A 21,502-nucleotide genomic window follows, 5' to 3' on the forward strand; every position below is an offset into this window, starting at 1 on the left:
GTTAGAATTTGTAGATAATAGAATGGATCTCAGAAATCAGGGGAGATTATCCCCAATCTTGATCCATACAATCAGTAGGTGTTATTCGGGAGTGAAAATAAGGAATTTCCCGCCCGAATCGAGAAAATTGGCAGGTATGAAAAGATAATCCATAAATTTTATGACAATATTAGAGCAAGGGTTTGTTAAATATGGAAAGATTAAGCATTTCAAACTCACCTGTTACTGTGAGTGTTGCTGTGGCAACAGCTTCACCTGCTTCGTTTACAGCCTTAACTGTGTACTTGCCAGTGTCCTCTGGGAAGACCTCTGACAATGCCAGAGTGCTCTCCCCTTCCTCACCCTCTGTGACTTTGTAGATCTCGTCTGTGGTGAGTACTTGGTCGTCATGGTGCCACGAAATAGTGGGGGTCGGTTTTCCTGTGACTTTGACGAAAAATTTGGCCGGTTCGCCTTCTTTAGCGACCACACTCTCAATATTGGTTTCAAATGTTGGTGCGATCAGTTCAACCTAAATAAAAAGTATTCACAAATACAATTAAGGATAAATGTTACCTATCTGTCATATGCTTCCTTTTTCACAAAAGAGTTTCTTTATCAAAAAAAACAAAAAGATAATTACTTTAATGGATAAATTGTTTTTGAGGAAACAGAACTCTTTCTACAATAATTTTCATTCTTTCAACTTTTTAAACACCTCGATAAAAAATTTAACTGAAGAACGGACAAATCATCCACCCGTATCACATTTAACGTATTGAACACACAAATAACCATCACCGATTGGCAAAAAACAATCTACCAGACCTACCTCATGTAGAACATCACGTAAGTCCACTTGTTCTACTTTTTTGACTTCCTTTTGTTCCAAAGTCCTGGAAAAGAAAGAAAACAGGAACATATGACAAAATGAAAAGACATCTTTCTGTATACTAGTTCTTCAAACACCAAAACCTGTGTTTTTTTTAACATGAAGACATGATATGCACAAAGAAAAAACAGGTTTTCGATATGACAAAATATTTTCAGGCAAAAAAAAATATTATTCATTAATCATTAAGAAAGTTATTGTGTTCAAATGAAAAAAAAATTTTGGAAACAAAATATTTGTATCAATTTCAATAAAAATATTTTTTCATTAAATCAGTTATCAATAAAACATCCTCAATGTTCATCTTTCCTGTTAAAAAAAATATTGGTTGATGAGAATCTGAAATAAATTTCACTCACGGCTTTTGTAAAACATTACGGAAGTCAATTTGCTCAGCTTGGTAACTTTGGGTTCCCACCTTGGTTGTCCTAATACAAACACAGGCAAATCATGCAACATGCAAAGTGATAACATTTCACTGGTCCTAATTAAAGAATCACTTAATCTTAAGTTTAAACAGTGAACTCAGTTATTTTACAATAAATGTGTAATTGTTTTTAATTTCAGATTTAAATGTTACTATGTAGGATAAAAATCATGAATAAATCCTTCATTTGAATACAACATTATATAAGCGTGATGTAATTTTTCAAAAACTTCCCATTTCTAGGTGTTTATGTCCGAGATACAGGGATTATGTTACTCTACTTTAAGAAAACCTTATCATTTAAGCGATTAATTGTTCTAAATTATGTATCTTTTTGAATGTAAATGTTGATATGTGTATCGCAATTTAATTCTGAATTACTGTCTTTATTATATATTCTATACATTATTTATCTCTACATTTCGGCTCCATACTTACACCTTCTTCTGAAGGGTGTCACGGTAATCAACCTGCTCAGACTCATAAGTAACTCCAACTTTTGTTCTTCTGTATAATACAAACAGCATGCATATCATACTTTAATCACATGCAAGTAACAGTTTTAGTAATCAAAATATTGACAACAGTATGGTTAATTTTTGTGGTAAAGTAAATTGCTGCAGGAATTTTTCGGTGCTAGATTTCTTTTCCAATACAAACATCCTTTGAATTTCCCTATTTTCTCCTCCCTTGGGTTATCCCCCCTGATTGGTCCTCTCCTGTTATCCACCAGTATGGTGTAATCCTTTTACAGTCATCTCTATTTATCAATAACATTGCATTCTCCATGATTATCCCTTGTATAGTAGTGATCTCCCCTTTAGTTCTATAAATATCTACTTTGATAATGAGTCATTATCCTGTCCTACCTAGATCCCATTCTTCCTTGGACTTTCCCACAGTGATCTCCCCTTATTTCTAGAAATATCTACTTTGATAATGAGTCATTATCCTGTCCTACCTAGGTCCCATTCTTCCTTGGACTTTCCCCACAGTGATTTCCCCTTAGTTCTAGAAATATCTACTTTGATAATGAGTCATTATCCTGTCCTACCTAGATCCCATTCTTCCTTGGACTATCCCCACAGTGATCTCCCCTTAGTTCTATAAATATCTACTTTGATAATGTGTTATTACCCGTTCTTTCCCAAGTCATCTCCGTTTCAGTATCTAAAAATTTTCTACTCTGTTATCCCATCACTTTGATCATATCCCTCCTTGGTCATCTCCTAAAGTTATTTCCAGGTAAATGTTCTAGAATTGTCTACCCAGTTATTCTCCCCTACTCTGTTCCTGTCCTTTTTTATTCATTCCCTACAGTTATCTCCCCTTTAGTGTCCTTAAATTATCTACCATGCTATCAAATCAAGCCCTGCTCCTATCCCTTCCTGGTTTTTTCATAGTATCTCCCCTCTATGTTCTCTTCCACTGCATAACACCTCTCCTATGGTTGTCATAGAAGGATTAATTCCTTACAAAGTAAAATTCTTGGATAAAATGAGTCGCCTCCCCTGATTGTTACTCACACTTCTCTTTGGAGGGCATCCCTATAGTCCACCTGCTCTGAAGTATAGACTGTGCCAACCTTGGTCTCACTGTGTCATCAAAATCATGCAAATAATTCATACAAGATGCAAATAACATTCAAACATGACATAAAATGTTATCTCTGGCACAGAGCACAAGGTTAACCAAAGACTACTCTGAAATATGTTTTTCATTTTTGTACTCTTGATACTGGAATGTAATACAAACTCACTTGTATATACATGCATATCCTGGTAATTATTAATTTAGAAATCTACATTTTCTTTTATATACATTTGACATGTCAAATTTGTATTCCAAATTTTTGTGGTAATTTGTAAAAATCACAATTTTTTCTATAATATAGTTTTAATTACTTACACCTGGTACTGAAGTGCATCTCTATAATCAACTTGTTCTGTTGCAAATGATGTTCCAACCTTTGTTTCCCTACATGTTCAAATTATACAAGTGCAAGTCATTTGTCATTCATTTCAAAGAGTTTTAGTTAGAATAAAGCAGTATTTTTGTACTTCATTAGTTTTTTCTGAAAATACTGTTGATCTATTTCAGAAAGTTTATCATCACTAATTACACGGGGGTTTGGACAAAGTTTATCATCACTGCTTACACGGGGGTTTTGACAAAGTTTATCATCACTACTTACACGGGAGTTTGGACAAAGTTTATCATCACTACTTACACTGGGGTTTGGACAAAGTTTATCATCACTACTTACACTGGGTTTTGACAAAGTTTATCATCACTAATTACACTGGGTTTTGACAAAGTTTATCATCACTAATTACACGGGGGTTTTGACAAATTTTTTAACATCACTACTTACACTGGGTTTTGGAGAGCGTCTCTGTAATCAACCTGCTCTGTTGCATAGGACGTGCCAACTTTGGTTTTCCTACATCATCAAAGTCCATGCAGGTAAAAACATAGTCATGCAATGCAAATGAATATATTGAATATATATTTATCCTATAATAAGCCCATGTCTGGTAATAAACCCACTCATACACTCTTGAAATTCTGTGTGATATTGTTCAATGCACTCTATGCCAAATTCAATTAGTGGATTTGCACTCATTCAGTCCTTTTGAGAAAGTCTGCTGACAATATTTGATACAAACATTATATGGTGAATGGTTTCATTTTTGTTTTTGTGGTTTTTAATTTAGAATATAAAGTATTACTTAAGATTTTCCAACAAATCCCTTCATATGACAATTTTCTATATATGTTTTGCTTTTGAGATCTGCTATAGACTAACTACTTACACTTGCCGTTGTAGGGCATCCCTATAATCAACCTGTTCTGCTTGAAAGGATGTGTCAACCTTGGTTTTCCTATTGTGTTAAAGTTCATGCAAATTACTAATGATAAACATCACATGACAACATTCACAGAATGCAATAATTCTGTCACATTTACTGATATTTCAAGCTTTATTTAATTTCCTGAATCACAATTAAGTTATTATTAAAATGAACATGATTTATCAAAGGGATATCTTTCTGAAGTATGTTTTCTGTTTATTTACGTTATTTCTGTATACTTAATTCAGACATATTTGTTATAACAAAATTGGATTTTATGCTTTACCTAGATGTACATACACTTTGAGATTTGAGACTCTGTCTAGCTATATATGCTTTAATCTTAAATCTCACACTATCCCTAATAATGCTTCCATTTTTGTTTTGAGACAATCCCTAACAATGCCTCCATTTTTGTTTTGAAACTATCCTTTGCAATACTTCCACTTAGGTTTTGAGACCATCCCTCACAATACTTCCATTTTTGTTTTGAGACTATCCCTCACAATGCTTCCATTTTTGTTTTGAAACTATCCCTTGCAATACTTCCACTAAGATTTTGAGATTATCCCTTTCAATACTTCCACTTAGGTTTTGAGACTATCCCTCGCAATACTTCCACTAAAATTTTGATACAATCCCTCGCTATACTTTCACTTTTATTTAGAAATTATGTCAAGCTAAGTTTCCACTTCTATTTTGGGACTATTCCTAGCCATACTTACACTTTGGTTTTGAGATTATCCCTAAAGTCTAATTGTTCTGCTCCAAATGATACCCCTTGCTTTGTCCGACTGTTTTCCAAGGTAACAACACAAAATATTAATAGGTAAACCCATAAAATCATGTTAAATGAAAAGGATGTCACACACAAAAGTAAAACAGAAAACACAAATTACACAAAACACACATTACATGCAAGTATACATAACTTAAATTGTTTGTTTACTAATTACTTAACCAAGGACAAATGCATCAAGATTTTCGGATATATTTTTGTGTTTAAACAACCAACAATTGATTCAAGTAAAAAGAACATATTTAAATCTCTGATAGATCTTATCCGTGTTGCAGGAGTTAATAACTAGTGCTTCAGGTACTTACACCTGGGTTTTAAGTTTGTCTCGAAAGTCGATTTGCTCAGCAGCATGTGATACACCGACCTTGGTTTTCCTGTTCACAAATTTGATCACAGTCAGTGAACTGAACCATTATAAAGGGGTCAGCACCTTGTAGTTATACTAAGTGTGGACCATCTTAAATATTTTTGATAAATACCGACACATAACTTGGGTGTTTGCTTCTAAATAAGATTTCCTTTATTGCATTTTCCTTTTTCCTTTTACATAAAGTATTCACTTTAACTTTCATTTGATATGAATTTTAAAAAGGAGATTTGTGGTCGACATTATTTCTATAAAGAAAATAATTAATTTATCAAAAAGCTGTACAACTGATAAAATTGTTTTTGAAATTTCCCCTGAACTTTTTACTCACACTTCAGTTTTGAGATTGTCCCTAAAGTCTTTCTGTTTCGGACCATGTTGAATTCCAACCCTTGTTTTTCTGTGTAATGAAAGCACATGCTTTTTATGAACAAAACATGCAAAAACAGATGCAACAGATCAAAAATGCACATTAAACTTTTTTCAAAATATGCAAAAACATGCATCCATTCTTGTACACAATAATGTGACGAATAATGGTGGAACTTCCTTTTTTCAAGTCTTTCATTGATTTGCATACATCACTCAAAATAAAACAACACATCAAATTAAGTGACAAAGAATGAATTTCATTGGTCAATTTTTTGGGCATCCAATGGATACAACATAGTATGTAAGGTGTAAAAATGACGCATGCTGATTGGTGTATATTCTTTGTTAAAGTTAGTAAGAAAAATATAACAAAAGGATTTTGGATGGATAATTTGGTGACGTACATACAAATACTTGATTAGTAAATGGTCCGAATAACAGTTGATATTTTTGTTTATTAGACATAAATATAGCAAGAATTAAAAAGGGAAAGTTATTGATGTACCTTAAGATCTGAGAACATTTTAGCTAATCAGAAATCTTAGTCAATCTTAGCCACAAAACAACTATATATACACATATACAGGGAAAGTTGGAATATCCAGGGGTCTTCAGTCAAAACAATAATTTCATTGTCGTTAACCAACATTTAAGCCAATCACAAACAACATTAACAGGCAAAAGACAATCATGTTTTCAAAGATTTAAAATGAGAAATCTATTGTGTTGGTTGACATATTTAGCCATTCTGGGGAAAAATCATAACAGGACATGTAGCTGGTTTAAATTTCCATGGACATCCAATCAAAAAGCACGATAGGCAGTTTGATTTCCTGGGAGTATCCAATCAAAGCAAGCGTTACATAACATAGGTGACACCAAAGCATTCCGTGGTGTAATAACTCACACTTCCTTAAGATGAGCTCTGAAATCCACTTGTTGTTTTTGTTTTTTGATGATTTTGAAGCCGACCTTGGTTCGCCTGTGAGTGGATAGTAGTTGTAATATTGACCAATAGAATTTCATTATACCTGACTACTCTGGGATGGCCTCTTTAAGTTTGTTTGATTTTAGTCATATGACTGCATTCCAATTTGTTTTTAGTGTATTATCAGAAACAAAAAGTAATATTAAGAAGTGAAACCACTTATAACTTTAAATTCCGGAAAAGGATAAAAATATTCTGTGAAAGACACAATTTACCAACATTTTATTTCATGCTTCAAAACAAATTTGTGATGAAAGATTTGCAAAAATTTGATTTCATAGTGGAACCCGATTAAATTCACTGTGAAAGATAAGTGATTTCACCAGATAAATCATCAAGTTAGTTCAATGGACAATTTCTTATCCACAATCAAATAAAATCAACTAAAAAAATTAAATCAAAATAAATTACAAACACTTATCAAGGTCTGATGTTAGAAGTAAAATTCTCATTAGTAATTCACACAGTCTAATCTAAGTAAGGCAATCTAAAACGGAAATTAAACAAATATCAATTCAAGTCTATAAAAAGAATGAAAAAAAAAAAGAAAATCATTCAGTTTTTGCACGATGTGTACTTTCTAGCAATGTTAATAAAGCTTTGCTAATTTGCACACATCTTTAAAAAGTGAAATAAAATAAAATGAAATAAAAAAATTACATGCTTTATAATAAGATTAGAGAGCCAATGACTCAAACAGCTTTTCTTCTCTGTTGCATGATGGGAAATAAAATAGCTATTTGTGCCATCATTCCCTCTTACCGAAACTTCGTCATCATATTCTCTAACCAAAACGTTTTGATGACCTTTACTCTCTAACTGTTACACACAAACAAAATGCAGTACTTACACATCTTTTTTGAGACTATCACGGAAATCTGTCTGCTTGGGTCCTTCATCTAAGTAAATAAAATACAAATTTTTACTGCCTTGATCGAGATGAGTCTACGATGTGAAAAATGCTCTATCAACATATATTGTTTGTTCTATTCAAAGTTGCAGTTAAAGCTTCTATGAAGAGTCTAAAATGGTCTACTTCTGTGACCCACTCCCCTAAAGCTGAGGTTAATATATCCTTTGATTAAGTAACTCTCCTGACAAGGAGGTAAGAATACTGACCAATCCCTTTCCACATCATACCTCTGACAAGTAGCGAGACAGAAACGTTAGCATCTCCTTCTTCGTTTGAAGCTGAGATTTTGTATGTTCCAGCATCAGCTAATGTGACCTGGTTGAGAGTCAGACTGGTGCAGTAGGTATTTTCCTCCGTATTAGGTTTTGTCTCCACAGTATATTTGTCTGACGTGCTAATGGCAACTCCCTCTCTTGTCCACATAATCTATAAGAAAACTTCTGTGTTAACACAAACACACGATTTCTCTGTTCACCCAATATGTAATCTCTAGTATCTTCTAAATGAAATTATCTCCAATTCTATATGAAATACTACTTAAAATTTTCCTCTTTGAATGATTTTCCACATAAGTTATATATGACAAAGAATGCATTAAGAACTGTTTCTAACCATTTTAAACAACTAACTGTTTAAATACAGAATGGAAATGAACTATTTCTAAAATCTGACTGTTTGACAACTTACCTCTGGTTGTGGTAAAGCTCTGACCACAGCATCAAAGTGGACATCTGACCCAGATTCCACGTTCTGGAACTTGGGTTTCTTGTCAAAGTAGGGAGGAATGCCTGTGATAATCTCTTCAGCTGGAGCTAAAATAATATATATATAAGGTCATGGTCAATATTTTGTACAAGGTCAACACTACATACAAGGTCAACTCTACATACAAGGTCAACTCTACATACAAGGTCAACTCTACATACGAGGTCAGACATTACATTTCCTGGTCAATACTAGATAATTAATACATTTAAATGTCGTCCTATTGAAACCTCACACATTGGCTATCCTCCGTTACATATTTATAAGAAAGGAGGATTAGAATTTTAACACACTGACACAGACATAAAAATTGTTGAACCTTTCACCTATCCCGCAACAAAATTAAACATCTACTCCATTATTAGGTTAAGGCATCTTAAGAACCAGAACTATTTGATGCATAAACAACGGTACAGTGAGTTCCATTGTATGAGAGGGATGAACATCACCAGAACACAATGCCTGGCAATAGAGAGAATCACGGAGATGAAAACCCTGTTATAAGCCAGCCAACCAACCAACCGCCTATCATGTGCACTCAAGAAAATTTCACTTATCATGTGACCTACATAAATTACTTTTACACCTGAAACAACACAAACCTTCCACAATGAGCTCTGCTGTAGTCATGGCAGTTCCAAGTTCATTCTTGGCCACAACAGTATATTTTCCACCGTCCTCCACATAAACATCAGGAATCATTAAAGTGGTGGTGTTTTCTTCGTAAGAAATAGTGAATTCTTCACAAGTTGTCAGTTCTTCTTCATCTTTGTACCATTTGACCTCTGGGCGAGGTAGGCCTTCAACGACGCACTCGAAGCATGCACTGCCGCCATCCTTGGACATGACGTCAACAAGTTGCTTGACAATTTCTGGGGCAGTACGTTCATCAACTATTTCAGCAGCTGCAGATGAAATGTTGTTCATTAGGTCAAATATTTTCAGAATATTACATGGTCCAGAGATTCTAAAATCTGCACATGAAATGTTGTACTTCATGTCAAATATTTTTCAATAAAGTAAATGGATGAGGGATTCTAATTTCTGCAGTTGAAATGTACATTATGTCAAATATTTTCAGAATATTACATGTTCCAGGAATTCTAAATTCTTCAGGTGAAATATTGTACATAATGACAAATATTTTCAGGAAAGTACTGTACATGGACAAGGGATTCTAAATCATATATGACCTTCTTAAAGTATGAGATATTTATTGAAGTCATGAATGGATGAAATCAAATGTTTTATATTAATTTTGATATAAATTGCTTAATAACACAAAAAAATCCAAATTGGCTCATACAGATGATTGATACAAATGTACAGGTTACTTGATAAACATCAAACAAAATGAAGTTATGATTACAGATGAAGGAATTTAAGTTTATGATTAAAGATGGAAGCAACAACCTTTTTTACCAAAACAAAGATCTCCAGTGTCACTGTAAATGCTATCTGTCTTAAGACCTTATCCTGTGAAGCCAGTAGGATACCTTTTTGTATACTTACTAACAAGTTCTGGGGATTTGGGTTTCTCAACCTCATCAGGTGCAGGAGACCTCTCTTCTTCAGATACTGCATCTTTTTCTTCTTCTAAAATGACAAACAGACATAAATAAATCATTAAGCGGCCATCAATGGATACCACAATATCAATGTGAATTCAAGTTTATAGAGAGTTATTGCCCTTACCTGCAGTCACAAGTTTTTCCTTCTCTGACAAAACCTGTTCAATGGTAAGTTCTGCTTCAATTTCTTCTTTGGTTTCTAAAATAATAAGAAAATTAAAATCATTGGTTTGCATTGGAAAATAAATCTTTTAAACAAAGTAGATAAAAATTGTGATAGTCAATGATCTTTTTAAATATTAATAGTTTTTAATAGTTCATGCACAGCATCTTTGACATGCAGATTATTTCATTCATACATGTTAATGTTTCATCAAGGAACATATTTTCTATCATATGAAATATATGTTTTACTGTTTCCTTGAAGATTTATTTACTTGTATCAGAACCCCCCTTCTCTTTGTCAACTTTGACTCATCCAACCATTTGGACCAGTACATTTTATAATTGTAGGGTATGGTAAGTTAATAAATCTTCAACGTCAACAGAGAAATTATAAAACAATATCAATATAGTAATCTAACTAGAAAAAACCTCTATTACCATCACACCTTCTAAATGGATCTATAATGATTCCTTAACAACAATTAAAACTGTAAACACAACTGCTCAGCCTAGAATTGTTATCTTTCATTATTACACTACAATTTAGTTTATATAAGCATGATATATATAAACAACTAAAGGTAAATATATACAGCAATAGTAAACAGCAACTAAGATAATAAAAACAGTTACAGAATGAATATTTCTACAGTAAAACTCTGTTACAGCGAAATAATGTTAAATAATGATAAAAAACATAAACCAATTTATTTGACATGTCTTCCCCTATATATGTGCAATGAAACAGTCCAAACCTTTATCTGGACTATTCCTATTGAACAGGATGGGGGATGACAGCATCAAAATTAATTAAACTCTAGCTTGTAATATATATATCTATACATAAGATTAATCTATTGAAATAATTAATAAATTCAAAAGCATGGTGTAAGAGGTAAAAAATAAATCTAAAGAAAAAAAAACAAGTTGAATAATGTGCAATGATTTAGAAAAAAAAATAACCCTTCATTTTCCTTGGACATTTTTCTGATAATAGTTCAATTTTGAAGTTTAGCCATGCCAAAATTTATTAAATAATTTCAGCATAAATATATAGACCTAATTAAAAAAACAAATAAAATAATAACAATAAAGTAAATTAATCTCAAAAACCATATTCCTAAAGCATGCATCTGGACCAACTAGAAAACCATCTGTTCAAAACGTGCTTCTACCCCTTAATGATCACAGTAGAACCACCAATCCTTTGATGTAGCTAGGTTTACTGTGGTCTGTAGGGGAGAAGGGTTAATATAATTGTGTCAGCTATCTTCAACAGAAAAAGACATATGACTCACTTAGCAGTTAGGTATTTGTTTTCTCAAAATGTAATTGTTTTCAAAATTTAAATTAAAAAAAAAAATAATGAAATGACTCAGTTAGCAGTTAGGTATTTGTTTTTCAAAATTTAATCATTTTCAAAATTTAAATTAAAAAAAAAAATTCAAATAAATTCCAGAAATTGAAATTCAACCTATAACTATGGAGATTCAGAATTAAGTATCACATAGATACCAGTTTATACAAATTAAACTAAATCAACAACATGATTTGATTCATGTCCAAAATCAATTCTATATTTGGCTGTGAGAAAAACACAATATGCTGATTAATAATTTTTATTATTCAGTAAAATGCTCTAAAAACTATCTTCATGCCACAGAAAAGGTTCACATAGCATGCTCTGTATTGATTAATATTTATTTATTATAATAATATAAAAAAAAATAAAATTCCACTCTTATTTATCTGAAATATAAAACTCACAGGTTGACCACGTTTAAACACAAACATTAAACAAGTATCAACCAATGTAAATTTTATATTTCAGCGATTCTCCCAAAAAAAGGACCAGAACTGCAAAATGATTACCTTATTGGCTGTCAGCCACTAAGGTTTTAACCTGAGAGAATTAAAACATGTCCATTACTTAGATAAAGAAATGACTGGGAGCAAGAACTTTCCAATTAAAATTCTGTATGACTCTAAAAATGTTGTATTAATTTTTTATCATCCAAAGATGCTTTTCAAATGAGAATCTCTTTGCAAATGGCGTATTTTATATTATCTTTAAAAAAAATATCTAAAATGCAGCAACAAGTGTTTCTATCAGTAAAATCTATTACATGTAATATCAAAAGAGACAATTATCATGTTAATGTCCTGGTCTACATATCGTCAACAAAACGAGCCATTCCAGACAAGTTAGTAACAGTCCCGAAACAATGTACCATATCAGCATTCATTGTATCAACCAATGGACCATTCTCCGCGGCTCGAAACGGAGTAATTTCATTGGGCTAGCTCAACATAATGCTGTGGACTGACTGGTGCAAAGTAACAATTCATTATATTACCCTGATCTCTGGAGAAATTAACTTAAATTTTAATCCAAAGTCAGATACTTTTCTATAATCTGATTTGAGATTAAAATTTAACCATCGATTGTCTGCTTTTTATTCTGTTTGTTTCTTCCAGAAATAAGAGTTATGTTAAAGAACATTGAGATTTCCTGAACTCAGCTATCTGACTTAAAAGAAACCACGTATACAGTGACCTAGACATCATTATAAAACACAGATTATTTAAAGAAAATTCTTATGAACTTTGAATTTTAATTCCTCTTTTGTTTGGAAATACCAGATTTTTTATTCAATATTTCTCTGGCCTCAGATGATTTTGTAAACAATTTCAACGAAAAGGAAAGAAAGTCAAATATATATGTACACCTCACTTATACGAATACTTAATATTGATAATGAGTGATTTTTAATCTGGAGTGACCATCATTACTTTTGGCTTTCAAGAATTTTCAGTGTTAAGAAGAGTGTGCTGTTATATTCTAAATATTCTGTGAATGAATTGCATATTTACAACTGTTATATCCATCCAGTATGGGCAGTAATACAGTAAAAATCCATTTTAACAACAGGACAACCATGATTACACAATCATGTTACAAAACAACCTCCCTGGCTGCTGTATTGAAGTTTTGACAAGATCGAAAAATAACACTTTGTTTGCTACCTTTTCCACCAATTTTAGCTCAATGACAAGAGTAGAACTGGAGAAGAAGTTTAAAATATGTTTTTCAAAATGGTGCCCTTGGAGGCCATCTTGAATCTCAGATATACCAGAAAGACCGCAACACTTAGTCAGGACCATCTCGGGATCATTCCATACCAGTTTGAGCTCAGTCCCACTAGTGGAACTTGAGAGGAAGTTTAAAATGTCAAAAGTTTACGTAAAGCCCAAGGCGATGTCTGAAGCACTATGGGTATAAGTCATTATTATTCAACATTTGCCAGTTTCTATGCCTCCAGATTAAAAGATTTGGGGCATAGTGTTTTTGTGCTATCTGTTTGCTTGTCTGTTGTCAACTTTAACCTTGCCCATAACTCTTGCAACACAAGAGGTTGGGTTTTCATATTTGGCACATGTGTTCTTTCTGACAAGACAATTCCGGAGGTACCAAAATTTTTGACCAGTGACCTTTACTGTGACCTAGACTATGACCTTTGACCTACATTGGAAAAATTTTAACACTAGCTATAGCTATTGAACAAAAAACTGTCAAATCCTTACCACAATGAAGACATAAGTATTTCACAAAGTGTATGCAATTAGCATATGCCTTGCAGAGTATAGTTTTAATGTCCCAATTTGTTGCAAACTAGGGCATAGTGTTTCATGAAAACATCTTGTTCTGTCTGTAATTTTACAAGAAGTGATTAGTTATATTGACTAAATGATAATTTAGTTTTGGTTTCAATCTTTTGAAGAATTATCACTCCAGGTTATACATAATATCACACCTCAAAATACATAACTGATTTCAGGAAATATTGTTCGTTGTCAGGGTTTGACATTAACATCCGGTGTCAATTTCAACACAGGTGACTTGTGATGACAACAATGTCAGACCATTAGAATCAGGAAGATCCAAACACCAACTATCAGCTGTCACCCTCCAGTCCTGAAGTAAGACTCACCTCTACAGTCTGTGCCTAACCACTAGGAATAGACGGGTTACAGGAAACAAAACGATATATGGCCAGAATCCAATTGATTTGTCTTTAATGAGTGTGATGCATTAGCATTTTTCAAATTTTTCTGAATCAATTGTGTTGGATTTTACTGATTCTAAGGTCAATCCTAAGCATATTTGATTTGTGAAATCAGAAACCTGTATTCCTTGGAATGAAATACGGAAATTTCTCTAAAATCAATGATATTGATAATATTTTTGAATTATGAATCTGACTCATCATTTCACAAATCAAAAGCTTTTCCTGGATAAAAGAATGTAAAGAAGACTTTTTTTTCCAAACTGCAGCTGGCCATAGGCGAACAAGACAAATAGTTATGTCCGTAAGCAAGTGAAAAAAATGGTGCCATTCTAATATAGAGCTTAGCGACAGACCAATAGTAACCACGGTAACACTTGTACCTGATTCAACAGGCATAATACGTTGGCTTGCTCCAATCTTGGTGTCTCCATCTACCTGTGGCTCAGGGGCAGATAACCCAAACCCTGATACCATATCTTGCGATATTACTACTTCCTCAGAAATGACAGTTTCTGGAATATTTATTTCCTGTTTAATTTCCTCTGTAGATTTAAGTTTCTCAGGAGCCTCAGAGATGACAAGATCTGCTGAAACATCCTCAGTGGTGTCAACAGGCTTTTCTTCAATGACAAGTTCTTCAGAAACTTCCTCCTTTGTTTCTACAGACACTGAAAGTTCCTTTGAAGCTTCCTCCAAAGTTTCTTCTGGAGCCTCAATGACGTCGAGTCCAGTGGAAATCTCTTCCAAAGGTTTTGTTTCCTCAGGAGCCTCAGAGATGACAAGATCTGCTGAAACATCCTCAGTGGTGTCAACAGGCTTTTCTTCAATGACAAGTTCTTCAGAAACTTCCTCCTTTGTTTCTACAGACACTGAAAGTTCCTCTGAAGCTTCCTCCAAAGTTTCTTCTGGAGCCTCAATGATTTCGAGGTCAGCTGAAATCTCTTCCAAAGGTTTTGCTTCCTCAGGAGCCTCAGAGATGACAAGATCTGCTGAAACATCCTCAGTGGTGTCAACAGGCTTTTCCTCAATGACAAATTCTTCAGAAACTTCCTCCTTTGTTTCTACAGACACTGAAAGTTCCTCTGAAACTTCTTCTAAAGTTTCTTCTGGAGCCTCAATGATGTCAAGGCCAGCTGAAATCTCTTCCAAAGGTTTTGCTTCCTCAGGAGCCTCAGAGATGACAAGATCTGCTGAAACATCCTCAGTGGTGTCAACAGGCTTTTCCTCAATAACAAGTTCTTCAGGAACTTCCTCCTTTGTTTCTACAGACACTGAAAGTTCCTCTGAAGCTTCCTCCAAAGTTTCTTCTGGAGCCTCAATGATGTCAAGTCCAGCTGAAATCTCTTCCAAAGGTTTTGTTTCCTCAGGAGCCTCAGAGATGACAAGATCTGCTGAAACATCCTCAGTGGTGTCAACAGGCTTTTCTTCAATGACAAGTTCCTCAGAAACTTCCTCCTTTGTTTCTACAGACACTGAAAGTTCCTCTGAAGCTTCCTCCAAAGTTTCTTCTGGAGCCTCAATGATTTCGAGGTCAGCAGAAATCTCTTCCAAAGGTTTTGCTTCCTCAGGAGCCTCAGAGATGACAAGATCTGCTGAAACATCCTCAGTGGTGTCAACAGGCTTTTCCTCAATAACAAGTTCTTCAGGAACTTCCTCCTTTGTTTCTACAGACACTGAAAGTTCCTCTGAAGCTTCCTCCAAAGTTTCTTCTGGAGCCTCAATGATGTCAAGTCCAGCTGAAATCTCTTCCAAAGGTTTTGTTTCCTCAGGAGCCTCAGAGATGACAAGATCTGCTGAAACATCCTCAGTGGTGTCAACAGGCTTTTCTTCAATGACAAGTTCCTCAGAAACTTCCTCCTTTGTTTCTACAGACACTGAAAGTTCCTCTGAAGCTTCCTCCAAAGTTTCTTCTGGAGCCTCAATGATTTCGAGGTCAGCAGAAATCTCTTCCAAAGGTTTTGCTTCCTCAGGAGCCTCAGAGATGACAAGATCTGCTGAAACATCCTCAGTGGTGTCAACAGGCTTTTCCTCAATAACAAGTTCTTCAGGAACTTCCTCCTTTGTTTCTACAGACACTGAAAGTTCCTCTGAAGCTTCCTCCAAAGTTTCTTCTGGAGCCTCAATGATGTCAAGTCCAGCTGAAATCTCTTCCAAAGGTTTTGTTTCCTCAGGAGCCTCAGAGATGACAAGATCTGCTGAAACATCCTCAGTGGTGTCAACAGGCTTTTCCTCAATAACAAGTTCTTCAGAAACTTCCTCCTTTGTTTCTACAGACACTGAAAGTTCCTCTGAAACTTCTTCTAAAGTTTCTTCTGGAGCCTCAATGATGTCAAGGCCAGTGGAAATCTCTTCCAAAGGTTTTGTTTCCTCAGGAGCCTCAGAGATGACAAGATCTGCTGAAACATCCTCAGTGGTGTCAACAGGCTTTTCTTCAATGACAAGTTCTTCAGAAACTTCCTCCTTTGTTTCTACAGACACTGAAAGTTCCTCTGAAGCTTCCTCCAAAGTTTCTTCTGGAGCCTCAATGATGTCGAGGCCAGCTGAAATCTCTTCCAAAGGTTTTGTTTCCTCAGGAGCCTCAGAGATGACAAGATCTGCTGAAACATCCTCAGTGGTGTCAACAGGCTTTTCCTCAATAACAAGTTCTTCAGAAACTTCCTCCTTTGTTTCTAAAGACACTGAAAGTTCCTCTGAAACTTCTTCTAAAGTTTCTTCTGGAGCCTCAATGATGTCGAGGCCAGCTGAAATCTCTTCCAAAGGTTTTGTTTCCTCAGGAGCCACAGAGATGACAAGATCTGCTGAAACATCCTCAGTGGTGTCAACAGGCTTTTCTTCAATAACAAGTTCTTCAGAAACTTCCTCCTTTGTTTCTACAGACACTGAAAGTTCCTCTGAAGCTTCCTCCAAAGTTTCTTCTGGAGCCTCAATGATGTCAAGGCCAGAGGAAATCTCTTCCAAAGGTTTTGTTTCCTCAGGAGCCTCAGAGATGACAAGATCTGCTGAAACATCCTCAATGGTGTCAACAGGCTTTTCTTCAATGACAAGTTCTTCAGAAACTTCCTCCTTTGTTTCTACAGACACTGAAAGTTCCTCTGAAGCTTCCTCCAAAGTTTCTTCTGGAGCCTCAATGATTTCGAGGTCAGCAGAAATCTCTTCCAAAGGTTTTGCTTCCTCAGGAGCCTCAGAGATGACAAGATCTGCTGAAACATCCTCAGTGGTGTCAACAGGCTTTTCCTCAATAACAAGTTCTTCAGGAACTTCCTCCTTTGTTTCTACAGACACTGAAAGTTCCTCTGAAGCTTCCTCCAAAGTTTCTTCTGGAGCCTCAATGATGTCAAGTCCAGCTGAAATCTCTTCCAAAGGTTTTGTTTCCTCAGGAGCCTCAGAGATGACAAGATCTGCTGAAACATCCTCAGTGGTGTCAACAGGCTTTTCTTCAATGACAAGTTCTTCAGGAACTTCCTCCTTTGTTTCTACAGACACTGAAAGTTCCTCTGAAACTTCTTCTAAAGTTTCTTCTGGAGCCTCAATGATGTCAAGGCCAGTGGAAATCTCTTCCAAAGGTTTTGTTTCCTCAGGAGCCTCAGAGATGACAAGATCTGCTGAAACATCCTCAGTGGTGTCAACAGGCTTTTCTTCAATGACAAGTTCTTCAGAAACTTCCTCCTTTGTTTCTACAGACACTGAAAGTTCCTCTGAAGCTTCCTCCAAAGTTTCTTCTGGAGCCTCAATGATGTCGAGTCCAGTGGAAATCTCTTCCAAAGGTTTTGTTTCCTCTGGAGCCTCAGAGATGACAAGATCTGCTGAAACATCCTCAGTGGTGTCAACAGGCTTTTCCTCAATAACAAGTTCTTCTGAAACTTCCTCCTTTGTTTCTAAAGACACTGAAAGTTCCTCTGAAACTTCTTCTAAAGTTTCTTCTGGAGCCTCAATGATGTCGAGGCCAGCTGAAATCTCTTCCAAAGGTTTTGTTTCCTCAGGAGCCTCAGAGATGACAAGATCTGCTGAAACATCCTCAGTGGTGTCAACAGGCTTTTCTTCAATGACAAGTTCTTCAGAAATTTCCTCCTTTGTTTCTACAGACACTGAAAGTTCTTCTAAATCTTCCTCCAAAGTTTCTTCTGGAGCCTCAATGATGTCGAGGCCAGCTGAAATCTCTTCCAAAGGTTTTGTTTCCTCAGGAGCCTCAGAGATGACAAGATCTGCTGAAACATCCTCAGTGGTGTCAACAGGCTTTTCCTCAATAACAAGTTCTTCAGAAACTTCCTCCTTTGTTTCTACAGACACTGAAAGTTCCTCTGAAGCTTCCTCCAAAGTTTCTTCTGGAGCCTCAATGATGTCAAGGCCAGAGGAAATCTCTTCCAAAGGTTTTGTTTCCTCAGGAGCCTCAGAGATGACAAGATCTGCTGAAACATCCTCAGTGGTGTCAACAGGCTTTTCTTCAATGACAAGTTCTTCAGGAACTTCCTCCTTTGTTTCTACAGACACTGAAAGTTCCTCTGAAGCTTCCTCCAAAGTTTCTTCTGGAGCCTCAATGATGTCAAGTCCAGCTGAAATCTCTTCCAAAGGTTTTGTTTCCTCAGGAGCCTCAGAGATGACAAGATCTGCTGAAACATCCTCAGTGGTGTCAACAGGCTTTTCCTCAATAACAAGTTCTTCAGAAACTTCCTCCTTTGTTTCTACAGACACTGAAAGTTCCTCTGAAACTTCTTCTAAAGTTTCTTCTGGAGCCTCAATGATGTCAAGGCCAGTGGAAATCTCTTCCAAAGGTTTTGTTTCCTCAGGAGCCTCAGAGATGACAAGATCTGCTGAAACATCCTCAGTGGTGTCAACAGGCTTTTCTTCAATGACAAGTTCTTCAGAAACTTCCTCCTTTGTTTCTACAGACACTGAAAGTTCCTCTGAAGCTTCCTCCAAAGTTTCTTCTGGAGCCTCAATGATGTCGAGGCCACCTGAAATCTCTTCCAAAGGTTTTGTTTCCTTAGGAGCCTCAGAGATGACAAGATCTGCTGAAACATCCTCAGTGGTGTCAACAGGCTTTTCTTCAATGACAAGTTCTTCAGAAATTTCCTCCTTTGTTTCTACAGACACTGAAAGTTCTTCTAAATCTTCCTCCAAAGTTTCTTCTGGAGCCTCAATGATGTCGAGGCCAGCTGAAATCTCTTCCAAAGGTTTTGTTTCCTCAGGAGCCTCAGAGATGACAAGATCTGCAACATCCTCAGTGGTGTCAACAGGCTTTTCCTCAATAACAAGTTCTTCAGAAACTTCCTCCTTTGTTTCTACAGACACTGAAAGTTCCTCTGAAATTTCTTCTAAAGTTTCTTCTGGAGCCTCAATGATGTCAAGGCCAGTGGAAATCTCTTCCAAAGGTTTTGTTTCCTCAGGAGCCTCAGAGATGACAAGATCTGCTGAAACATCCTCAGTGGTGTCAACAGGCTTTTCTTCAATGACAAGTTCTTCAGAAACTTCCTCCTTTGTTTCTACAGACACTGAAAGTTCCTCTGAAGCTTCCTCCAAAGTTTCTTCTGGAGCCTCAATGATTTCGAGGTCAGCAGAAATCTCTTCCAAAGGTTTTGTTTCCTCAGGAGCCTCAGAGATGACAAGATCTGCTGAAACATCCTCAGTGGTGTCAACAGGCGTTTCCTCAATGACAAGTTCTTCAGGAACTTCCTCCTTTGTTTCGACAGACACAGTAAGTTTCTCTGAAGCTTCCTCTAAAGTTTTTTCTGGAGCCTCAATGATGTCAAGGCCAGCTGAAATCTCTTCCAAAGGTTTTGCTTCCTCAGGAGCCTCAGAGATGACAAGATCTGCTGAAACATCCTTAGTGGTGTCAACAGGCTTTTCTTCAATGACAAGTTCCTCAGAAACTTCCTCCTTTGTTTCTACAGACACTGTAATTTCCTCTGAAAATTCCTCTGTAGTTTCTTCTGCTTCAATGATTATCTGACTAGCAACATCAACAACTTCTGATTCCACTGCAACTTCCTCAGTTTTTCCAGTGTCTTCTAGAGTTTCCTCGATTTCAGTCACATCTTCTGTTGGTTGTGTTTCCTCAGCAAGTGGAATTTCTGAGACTACCTGTTTGTCAACTTGAGTAACTTCCAATTCCACTTCAACTTCCTCAGTTTTTCCAGTGTCTTCTGGAGTTTCCTCGATTTCAGTCACATCCTCTGTTGGTTGTGTTTCCTCAGCAAGTGGAATTTCTGAGACTTCCTGTTTGTCAACTTGATTAACTTCCAATTCCACTTCAACTTCCTCAGTTTTTCCAGTGTCTTCTGGAGTTTCCTCGATTTCAGTCACATCTTCTGTTGGTTGTGTTTCCTCAGTAAATGGAATTTCTGAGACTACCTGTTTGTCAGCTTGAGTAACTTCCAATTCCACTGCAACTTCCTCAGTTTTTCCAGTGTCTTCTAGAGTTTCCTCGATTTCAGTCACATCCTCTGTTGGTTGTGTTTCCTCAGCAAGTGGAATTTCTGAGACTTCCTGTTTGTCAACTTGAGCAACTTCCAATTCCACTGCAACTTCCTCAGTTTTTCCAGTGTCTTCTGGAGTTTCTGCGATTTCAGTCACATCCTCTGTTGGTTGTGTTTCCTCAGCAAGTGGAATTTCTGAGACTTCCTGTTTGTCAACTTGAGTAACTTCCAATTCCACTGCAACTTCCTCAGTTTTTCCAGTGTCTTCTGGAGTTTCCTCGATTTCAGTCACATCTTCTGTTGGTTGTGTTTCCTCAGTAAATGGAATTTCTGAGACTACCTGTTTGTCAACTTGAGTAACTTCCAATTCCACTGCAACTTCCTCAGTTTTTCCAGTGTCTTCTGGAGTTTCCTCAATTTCAGTCACATCCTCTGTTGGTTGTGTTTCCTCAGCAAGTGGAATTTCTGAGACTACCTGTTTGTCAACTTGAGTAACTTCCAATTCCACTTCAACTTCCTCAGTTTTTCCAGTGTCTTCTGGAGTTTCCTCGATTTCAGTCACATCCTCTGTTGGTTGTGTTTCCTCAGCAAGTGGAATTTCTGAGACTTCCTGTTTGTCAACTTGAGTAACTTCCAATTCCACTGCAACTTCCTCAGTTTTTCCAGTGTCTTCTGGAGTTTCCTTGATTTCAGTCACATCCTCTGTTGGTTGTGTTTCCTCAGTAAATGGAATTTCTGAGACTACCTGTTTGTCAACTTGAGTAACTTCCAATTCCACTGCAACTTCCTCAGTTTTTCCAGTGTCTTCTGGAGTTTCCTCAATTTCAGTCACATCCTCTGTTGGTTGTGTTTCCTCAGTAAATGGAATTTCTGAGACTACCTGTTTGTCAACTTGAGTAACTTCCAATTCCACTTCAACTTCCTCA

At 36.0% G+C, this 21,502-nt stretch overlaps 1 protein-coding gene across 1 annotated transcript in view; it reads right to left on the minus strand.

Annotated features, from left to right (window-relative positions):
* The window catches only part of LOC132544614 (titin-like), a 154,846-nt gene that overhangs the window by 99,125 nt on the left and 34,219 nt on the right, over positions 1 to 21,502 (minus strand). Inside the window, exons 7-14 of the mRNA XM_060208240.1 lie at positions 10,053 to 10,127; positions 9,870 to 9,953; positions 8,960 to 9,262; positions 8,280 to 8,404; positions 7,820 to 8,018; positions 7,530 to 7,578; positions 812 to 875; positions 220 to 511 (exon numbers count right to left, since the gene is read on the minus strand). Coding sequence (XP_060064223.1) covers positions 220 to 511; positions 812 to 875; positions 7,530 to 7,578; positions 7,820 to 8,018; positions 8,280 to 8,404; positions 8,960 to 9,262; positions 9,870 to 9,953; positions 10,053 to 10,127 — 1,191 coding nt within the window. The remainder of the gene's footprint in view (positions 1 to 219; positions 512 to 811; positions 876 to 7,529; positions 7,579 to 7,819; positions 8,019 to 8,279; positions 8,405 to 8,959; positions 9,263 to 9,869; positions 9,954 to 10,052; positions 10,128 to 21,502) is intronic.

The sequence above is a fragment of the Ylistrum balloti genome, unplaced genomic scaffold (genome assembly GCF_031769215.1).
Source record: "Ylistrum balloti isolate Yb309-2 unplaced genomic scaffold, AGI_CSIRO_Ybal_v1 Utg369590, whole genome shotgun sequence".
Classification (NCBI taxonomy): Eukaryota; Metazoa; Mollusca; class Bivalvia; order Pectinida; family Pectinidae; genus Ylistrum; species Ylistrum balloti.